At 49.3% G+C, this 9,901-nt stretch overlaps 1 protein-coding gene across 1 annotated transcript in view; it reads left to right on the forward strand.

Annotated features, from left to right (window-relative positions):
* cyth3b (cytohesin 3b) overlaps positions 1-2,415 on the forward strand; it is a 14,909-nt gene extending 12,494 nt beyond the window's left edge. The window contains exon 12 of the mRNA XM_080009600.1: positions 1,566-2,415. Within this exon, the coding sequence (XP_079865726.1) occupies positions 1,566-1,638 (73 nt within the window). The 3' untranslated portion in view covers positions 1,639-2,415. The remainder of the gene's footprint in view (positions 1-1,565) is intronic.
* The last annotated feature ends 7,486 nt before the right edge of the window (positions 2,416-9,901 follow it).

Raw genomic sequence — 9,901 nt, forward strand, 5'->3', positions numbered from 1 at the left:
GGGGGGGGGGGGTTGTACACGCGCCGCGCCCGCGCCTCCCGTCGCGTCTTCTCTAAAAAGACAAACTCTGGTGTTTTGTTTTTTTTGTTCCTTTTTTTTCAACCCTAACCCTTATTGTCGCGATTCCTCGGGAGTCGACCCCGGTCGGCACAGCGTCAGTCTTAAATCGATCCTCTGGCGACTTTCTCACCTCGTCGATCGCCCCAACCCGCTGGAAGGAGATCCGCCAAACGCTGCCGATCAAGTTATAAACCTTCTGACCAGCTCACCTAGAGGAGCAACCTGTATGTGTCCCATCGCGGCGGGATTTCAAAGACGCCGACATGGATGATGGAAGGTGTCGCAAGGTGGAGGGTTGTTGTTGTTGTTGTTGTTGTTGTTGTTTTTCCTCCCCCTGCAGTGTCTTTCGTGGCTCGCAGCTTCTGTGTAATTGTCAAAAAAGTCAAAGCCGCTCGGCCTCAGCGGATCGGCGCTGGATCCCCCGTGGCGTAGTGCAGCGCTACCCCCCCGTCACTCCCGCTCCGTGCGGGGGGGAAGGGGGGGCGTCGGGGGATTAGTCACCGCTCATAGCACCCCGGGGGGAGAGCCGTGCGGGCACACACACACACACACACACATGCGCACACACACCAATAGACGGGTTTACAGAGCGGCGCCATGCGCCTCACCAGAGGGGTCCGCCAGGACCCGGGGTCCGGGGGGGATGAAAGGCTTTTTATGGAAATCCTTCTTCTCGCTGAAGCAGAGATGGTGCCACGTCCAGCACTTTGCTGGCTCCTCTCCAGTCACAGCGTCATAGTTAGATTTGGGGCGGGGGGATGTGGGGTTGTGATGGGGCGGGGGGTGGCATCGAGGTCGGTCAGGAAAAGGGGGCGTGCGTGACGTCTGCCAATGCGGCGCGTGGTGGGTTTTGATGGCGCCCAACGCTCCGGGAACTCCTCCAAGGAAGCGGCCCGCAGTGCAGTCGTTGCTCTTGGTGGCGAAGGACAGTGAGTGCTAAGAAAGAAGGAAAGAGGAGAGGCAGTGGCGGTGCACGGCCCGGCTCCGCGGCGTGTGGCGGCGCGAAGGGAATTGGAGATATGCGCGGGCGGGGATGGGGGTCGGAGCGCTTCTGGCCCGTCGTTTTAGCCCAATCACATCCACACACACTGCAACATGGCACGGGCGATAGTGTGTGTGTGTGTGTGTGTGTGTGTGTGTGTGTGTGTGTGTGTGTGTGTGTGTGTGTGTGTGTGTGTGTGTGTGTGTGTGTGTGTGTGTGTGTGCGTGTCAGTTGTGGAGTGGGGGAATCAGTGAGAGTTTCGAGGGAAACTCACTGGGATGGAACCAGGGTACCAAGAAAAACTCTGTGTGTGTGTGTGTGTGTGTGTGTGTGTGCGCCAGCGGTTCTCCTCAGAAACCATGGAAACCAAACTAGGTCATTGCACCCCCACGCCGATTTTCTTGATCCAGTCATCAGGGCGTTTGGGTAAACGCGGCAATTTCCATATCAAAGTTGCTGGAGACCCTCATCCGGCGTGGCCTCCTTATTAACTTACTCGCTGTCCTTTGATTGGCTTCTCCAGGGCCAGCATCAGCAGAGACCCCTTCTACGACATGCTGGCCACCAGGAAGCGGCGCATCGCCAACAAGAAGTGAAGGGGGGGCCGTCTTCTCCGCCCTTCAACCCCCCCCCCGCCCCGCACACACAACACAACACAACACAACACAACACAACACACCCGTCCAGGCTGGGACCCCCTGAAGCCGGCGGAAAATATCTGAGAGCGGTGGAATCCTGCCCGGGACGCCGCCCAACCTGGAGACCTCAGGCGGAGGGGGATTTTCCAGACCAGAGCAGGGAGAAATCTGGAAAATCTGAGAAATTTGACTTTCAGAGACTCTGATGCCCTCAGTCTGGTGGCTTTTTATGTGGGGAGCTCACAAATGGATGAGCCGACGGTTAAATTATTTTTAAATTTTTTTTTATAAACACTATCGCGTAGTGGTTAAGCTTCGAATCCTGCTCAGATTTTACGGTTGTCACCGTTCTCGACAATCCAGGCAATTTTCAAATAAAATTAGAGCAACCAACAAAATCTGTGTCAAAAAAAAAAAAAAAGCTAAACATAATAATCGACCAAGCGATGACGCGGTGAGAGAGATTTTACTTCCTCGAAAGACGGAAGAAAACGCGGCGAAAGGTGATCCCTGCAATCAGCCGCTTGGGTTTTCTTTTTGTTTTTTTGTTTTTTTGTTTTTTTTCTTTGAAGGAAAGTTGACGGCCCATTTATCGCGGAAAGAAACCAAACGAGATCCTGCGTCTGTCTCCAGGGCTCCCCGGCTCGTCTCCTTGTCGTTCTTCCGCCGGGCGTCTTCTGCCGCTTTTTTGCCGAACGACCCGGAAGAAGCACAACTGCCATTTTTTTCTTTGTCTGGGGGCACATGCATGTTCCAGACCGAAGTCTGCGCCGCGCGCGTGTGTGTGCGCGCGCGTGTGTGTGTGCGCGCGCGTGTGTGTGTGTGTGTGCGCGCGCGTGCGTGCGTGCGTGCGTGCGTGTGTGTGTGTGTGTACATGCTGAGCATCTGTCGGCATTCGGTGTGTTTGTGGCGCGCCCCCCCTCCCCCGTCGCCGCCCATTTCACCAAACGATTGTGTCTGCACATTCAGGGCTAGAAATCAGACGTTGTTGTCTGTACGTTTTCTACGGAGGGGCAACGCATTTCCCTCCGAGGGGATGAATGTCAGGGCGGAGAGAAAGGTGGCGGTGGCGGCGGCGGTGGGACCGGGAGGTGGAGAGCGGCTCACAGGGCGTCTGCAGGCCCTTGAAGAGGCTTTCGATCCCCCACCCCCGATGAAGCCTTTTTTTCTGTTTATTTGTTTCTGTCAAAAAGAGCCCAACTCTTCTGCACCTGGCGTTTTGGTTACGGAATCCCAAACCTACCGCGGAACCCGGTACCCAACCCGTCCTCACTTCATACTCACCTTCACACTTACCTGTGGAGAGGAATCCAGGACGATCCTTTGTACTAACCTGTCGGAGGTTCTGTGGAGGGAAAACAAAAAAGGTCCCGGTTGGATTCACTCCAAAAAAATTAACCGTTCTAATAACATATCATAGCATCATCTAGCGCTGCACGTTAGTGACCGCTGCCCTGCGCCAGGTGTATCTGTCCCTCGTGCTGGCCTGCCATAGTTACTGAATAAGAACCAAATTCGGCCTAAAAACTGAATGACAATTTTATCCTGAAGCTAATGAAACGTGAGCGTCCTCCTCCGCCTGCAGGCAGCCTGTCCAGCCTCCGCCACTCGGGCCCCTCACTCTGCCGCTCGGGCCCCTCACTCTGCCGCTCGCCTCCGGCCCCGCTGCTCAGAAGGGAGATGCCGGTCGACCGGTGCCCGGCAAGGTCGACGCTGCGCTCCGCTTCTAGTCGGGAGTCAGCTGGGCTGATTTTGCGTGTTTATTGAAATGTGCTTACTTTAAATTCTGTGTTTGTAGCTCAAGGCACTACGAGGAGTTTTTCCAGCGTCCCGTCTTTCGGTCGGCGTCTCATTTTGAAGCACCGCGAATGAAAAGAAGAACTGATTTGAAGGCGCTGGATGAACTCAAAACCACCGCTTTAATTTGCTGAGCCTCCGTTTCTGAGGTGTTCTCGGCTTGAGGTTGAGAATTTACGGTGCAACTTTTAAGTTCTGTGTAAGTTAAAAATCTATATGGGTCTTTCTAAGTAAAAAAGCAGTTGTTTTAGGTTGATCCAATGACTGCAATGCATTGAATTTCTGCACCAGACGATTCCCACACGGGGACCAGACGTTTCCTTGATATTACCTCATTGCTTAACCTTAGAGATGCATGTTTTAACCGGCGGAGCTGGAAAACGCCAGCGCTCCGCACCGGCCCCTAAAATCACCGTACCGCCCCCCAAAAAACTGATCGTAGTGCTTTCCAACGGGCCTGTTGTCCCGGCAGAGGGGGGCCCGGCGAGCAGGCCCTGTTTCCTGTGCCCGCCCAACGCCCCCAATAGGGAACCAGTCAGATTAAGCTCTTCTTGCGTCTCTGAAGGCCTAGACACGTCGGCCGCTCGCTGTATCGCTGTGATCCCGTACGCATTTTGGGTTTGTAATTTCCTAAAAGATCCTCGCTTGCTTCTGTTTTTTTGTTTTTTGTTTTTTTTACATTTTTGTGTTCCTCTTTGGAAAATATATAACCTCCTATCTTTTTTTTTTTGTATTTATTTTCATTTGTGAAATAGTTTATGCTACCCGTAAATGTTCAACGGTATATGCTTAAGTTATGTACGTGTATATAATGTATATGTTTTGGGTCTTTTATTTCTGTTGATGGTGTATGCACTCTGTGTGATATGTTGGAGCCTGACTTTGCATCAGCTGACGTTTGGGGTCTTCTATACTAAAGCCTTAAACATAATATTAAAAAAAATAAAAATCAAACGATGAAGGCGATGGCGACGGTGCTGAAGACCGTGATGAAGGTACATGTGCTGTTGGATGCGATATAACTGTGATGACTTTTTAAAGCGAATCCCCGGGTGGGCGATGGGAGGAGATGTGGAACGATGGGGGTAATTATGATGTATGGTTACCGATGACGATGATTTTAATATCACCGCGAAGGACTGACAGCAGTTGTCAATTCTGATGATGAAAACGATGTTGTTGTTTTTTAATGATGTTGATGAGAATGGTAATGTCAATCATAATGATGTCAAAAAAAATCAGTAGTTTTCTATGTGATGGAAGATAAAACGAAGGGTAGAATATAACTTCTGCCGCCCTGTGAGGGCTATAGTAACGTTAACTTTTATATTCTCTGTAAAAGATTAGTCACGTTGTACATTACGTGTATCTACATAAAGTATACATAAACCTTGCAGCAGCTTGTGCTGAGTGTTTATTATTAATGACTCTGTTGGCCTACATATTTGCATAAGTAAGTAATAGCCATCAATAAATAATCACACCACTATTCTCCATCACTAAGGTTTTGAACAAGGAAGGTTTTCAATGTTCTCTCTGTTGGTTGTGATGTTGGGAAAATAAGTTAGACCGGTGGTCCCCTGGAATTTTAGTGGCAAGGCCCTTTTGGGGCGACTCCCCTTTATCTGCCTATAATCAACTGCCTTGTGGTTCAACATCAACTTGAACCTTGTTGACAAAAAGTGCAAATTTACAAAAAAATAATAATAATAATTGTGAGGTTAAGATATATTAGTTTGAGAAAACACATGAATGTTGCTTCTTTTTAAAATAAACAACAAAAAACAACACCTCGATTCCCATTCACGCTAAACAAAAACGCGACTGATAAGAAGGGTCACCAGGACATCAAGGGGCAAGGGTGCGGGTGCCGGAGCAGCCTCGAGTCATTCCACAGTATCGAGGTTGAGGTGAGGGATGGATAAGGACTCTCGCCTGCACGGACACCAGGGTTTGCAGGAAACTCAGGAGCCTGGATGTATACCTTGTGGAAGTATCCTTCAGCCCAAACGCTCGCGCAGATGACTCGTGACCATCGCCAGCGTCCAGGCAAAGCGCCCCGCTGCTCCGCGACGCACGGATCTTTAGGGCGTCGGCACCGTGCCGCAGATTAGAGCAAGGTAAGGCAACTGTACATCACGTGCCATTTTTTGCTTCCTGATGTCGCTTTTTTATCTTCAGGGCGTTTTTTCAGAGGGTGTGCATGCCAGCCCCTTTTTAATGAGCCCCTATCCTGACCCAAATGCAGGGGCCACAAGATGAATTCAACGGGGCCCCTGCCAAAACAAGGGTCGGGAGAGAAATGATTTTTGGAATACTGAAAGCCCGCTCCAGCTGCCTACGGGGGCCCAGAGTGGCCCCAGACTGCTTCACAACAGCATCCGTACGGAATAGGAGAGCCCCTCCTGTCAGCCAGCAAACCCCCCGTGCTGTGGACCCCACCACCCTCCACCACTCCACTGCCTGAGAGAGAGGCTACATGGCATTTTTGGGGGGAAAAACCCCAAAATAAAACAACCACAACAACAGGCATTTTTCCCATTTTCAAGTCTTTGTAAATGAGAAAAATGCCCATTTTCCTTTTTCAATTATTTTTCATTCTCTCAACTTTAGATTAATTGTTACCCGTGCCTGGAAACAATCCACGCTGGTGACATACCCTCTTTTTCTCCTCCGGTTCCTCCACCTCCGGCTACACCTTTGATGAGAATCGTTTTGCACTCGATCCCGGGTTCTGACGTCCTCCTGCGTAGAGACCTGACGTCCGCTGCGCTGAGTGAAGCGTTGTCCCTTTGCAGGATGCAGACGTGGCTTTGGTGCATTCTCCTCCCACTCGTGATCCTCTTGGGAGAGAAGTGGAGGCCATGGGCATGACAGCCGAGTAGCCACACGTGTGTCAAGATGGGCACATTGGAAAAAGCTGGGAAAAAAAAATCTTTAAATAAAGGACTTAACCGTAGCCCCCCCAAAAAGTCCCCTCCGAGCCGACGGACAATGTCTCTTGGTCATCTGGGGCTTCCACCTGAGAAATGTACAAATGTGAACGCTCTATTTCACCCGCGCTCAGCAACCCCGGACGACTTGCCAGCGTACGCCACTGTGTGGGAGGGCGGCGTGTAAGTGGGGGGGGGCGGCGGCGGCGGCGGCCGCGTCCGCCCCGCCAACTGCAGAGGAAGTAAAATCCATCTTACCGCCTTCTCCCGCGAGGATGGTTTTTATCGTATAATTATGTTTTACGAGCGACCCCAGAATTTTAACGTTGACTCGCTGAAACGCGCCCTGCCCGCATTTTCCGTGACGGGAACCGTCGGTTCCACCAAGGGTCCGATGATACCCCCACCTTCCGCCCCAGGGGTGGGGGACCCTGATGATTGGAGAGGGCCGGCTCCTCGACAGGGGTGGAGCCCCATGGCCTCCGGCCCCCCTCGCTTATTTACATTTTTTGCTCCCTGTTGGCTCCAAGCGATTTCAATGCCATTTGTGTACCGATATCATCCCAAAACAGAGACTGATTTCAGCACCACGGCCTTGTAATTGTTGACCTCACACCATTTGCAAACTGACGGGTTTCAATGATCCTTTTTACCGTTTAACACCGCCGGGGTTGCAGCAGAACGAGGCCCAAACGGTGTCGTCGTATCACAACAATCCTTTAACGGGATTGATGCCTTGGCGGCGGGGGAGTGATATTGACGCCGTCTCGCACATTTCCTTCCCACACTTGGCAGCAGCGGCTGTGCTGCTTCAAGCCTGGATCACGGTTTGGCCATGTGTGCGACAGGTCGCGCGGTGCAAACACCGACCCTTTTACGCTCGGTTGGGAAAACCCCGGGGCCGGCTGAACAAGTCCATAACCATCGATGTGACGCGGCTGAGGCCACGCGCGACGGGACGTTTGAAGTGGTCGGATCGCTGCACTGTTCACACCACACGGCTTTCCGTCCTGAGATCGGGAATCTTGCCGTCCTTGTGGAAGTGGCACCGGAAACGACGCCACACCGTGCGCGGGGAAGGATTATACATTTTTTAAAAATTTGATTCTTCGTCACCTTAACAGAAAAACAAATTAAAGCAGAATTTAAATAAGAAATATATTTAAAAGCTAGGGAACAAAGGTAAAATTGGTGTGTTTCTGGCTGCTGCTCTGTGCACTCCCGTCTCTCCTTCTCGACCCCCACCCACCCCCGTCCCGATCTGGGGCTTCGAGCGGCCACCTCCAAAAGGGCAAATCACAATCTCAGAGATATCCTGTGTATTGCTGAACTTGCTTCGTAGCACAGGCCCCTGGTCGCCTTCACCATCAGCCCTGTTCTCCGGTTGAGTGCGCCTGGGTGCCGGGCTTCTAAAAGATCTCTCAAGTCCTCACATCGCAGCTTATCCCTTTGAGCCACCAGGTCTTAATGAGTGCGGTCATCTCCTCCGATCGCCTGATCGAAGGGACCTCGATGGGAAACCCAGGACTTGAACTTGCCACGCCACAGGGACCTGGACTTTTACACCTTCTCTGATGATCTTCACTGGCTCCTCTTGACATGAGGGTTACTATTAAAGATGAGGTCAGAACCTGGTCCATCTGCCAGCCGACACTCTGATCATCTGGATCACACAACGGCTGTATGACCAACGTACATGTTTTACGAGGTGCCGGCGCGTCCTCGGGATGCCAGGTTTTAAAAAGCCCACGTGGCTTCACGCCTTATAGGCCTCCAACGTGCAAGTCGCCATACTGCGCTTTATCTGTTTGAGCCACCGAGTCTCGCCGAGAGGGGGGATCATCTCCTCAGTGGTGACTTGGAATGCGAAATCAGGACTTGAACCTGTGACACATCCACGGACCTCTTTGGGGTCCGTGAGAATGACACCATCATGGCACTTGGTCACCTTCAACGTCAACAGTGGTTATCCCGGTGCCACCTTACAAAAGCTCACTGAGCGTTCAACCCTGCCTATGGCAGCTTATCTCATTGAGCCACTGAGTCTCCATTGTCTCCTCCAATCGTTTCACTAAAGGAACAGGAGGGGAAACTCCGGACTTGAACCTGTGATGGCAGCGGCGGAAGGGAGTTCTGAACCATCATGCCACCTGGTTTCAGTCATGGTCTCGGGGCGTGCGCTGTTTTAAGCGTGCACTCATGTTGCCAGCTTTCCAGAGCTCACCTGTATTGAAGGCTTTTTTTCTAATTGTACCATAGGGACACCTAGAGTGTCCATTTACTCGAGTGTAGGGGCGCATACAGTACTTCATACAGGCGCATACAGGCTTCATATTCCATATGGTAAAATGTCACCATATAGGACACTTGAATGTTTTCTCGGCCGAAGGGGCGGCACCTTAGAGGGAACTTTCATTTACTCTTTAAAATGCCTTTTAAAAAGTACTCACAATGGTGGAGACAACATTAATCTTTGACAGACAATCGGTGCGCATCAATGAAACTGATTCAGTTTTGGCACTTCAATTGTCACTATTTAAGGAACCATTGTTCAGACAAGGATTCGTCTAATTTAAATTCACCAGCCATCACCAACTGTCCCAATGGGCAAAAGGTACACAACACTGCCACCCAGTGGCTAAATGTATAATTACAGTGGAAGGAACGTCTTGAACATTTAATAATGATAAATAAAATCATTTTACAGCAGACGTTGTACAATTATTTCAATTACATGGTGCATGGTATGTTTACCAAGCCGCACAAACTAATAGAATAATGCACAATATAAAACAATTTAATCAACTTCCGATTTCCTATTAACACCAATGTTAACTATGACTCATACTATGTTCAAGAGTTGCCTAAAGCAAAATAAATTAAGTTTATTCCTTTACAGGCACATTTTCAATTATAAACTTCATCCCTCTGCGCCATTAATACAATGGTGTACTCATTATTTTCATGGATTTTGTTAGAAAAAAATTCATTGTAGTATATGTACCAAGAAAACAAATTTATAATGTGGCAATGGGAAAAAAATGTTGGCATTGAAAAAATGGGGTGCTTTCAAAAACATGACACTGAAATTGAAAAAAACAATGTCATCAAAAAACAAATAATGAGCTATGGAATTGAAAATGCATCTTTTAGAATTGAAAACATTGACATAAGAAATAGAAAATTAGCAAATAAACAATCGCAACATAAGTTTTTGTTTTTTTTTTACCATAAAATCACAAGCTTAAAGCTTGATTTGCTTTAAATCTGCATAATGAGTGCTGTTTAACCTTCTGTCTCTCTCATAAAAATGAAAACTTAAAAATTAAATGAAAAAGCTATTTTTTCAGTCATTTTTGTTTTCAAATGGTAGTGGCCGTTTTTCTGATGCCAAGTACTGATGTCACTTTCCTGTCTCCACAGTCTAACAGTAGAGATTCTCAAAACCCCAAATTATATCATGTCCTATGATTCTGTTTTATATAAAAAAC

This window comes from Zeus faber (assembly GCF_960531495.2).
Source record: "Zeus faber genome assembly, chromosome: 11".
Taxonomy (NCBI): Eukaryota; Metazoa; Chordata; class Actinopteri; order Zeiformes; family Zeidae; genus Zeus; species Zeus faber.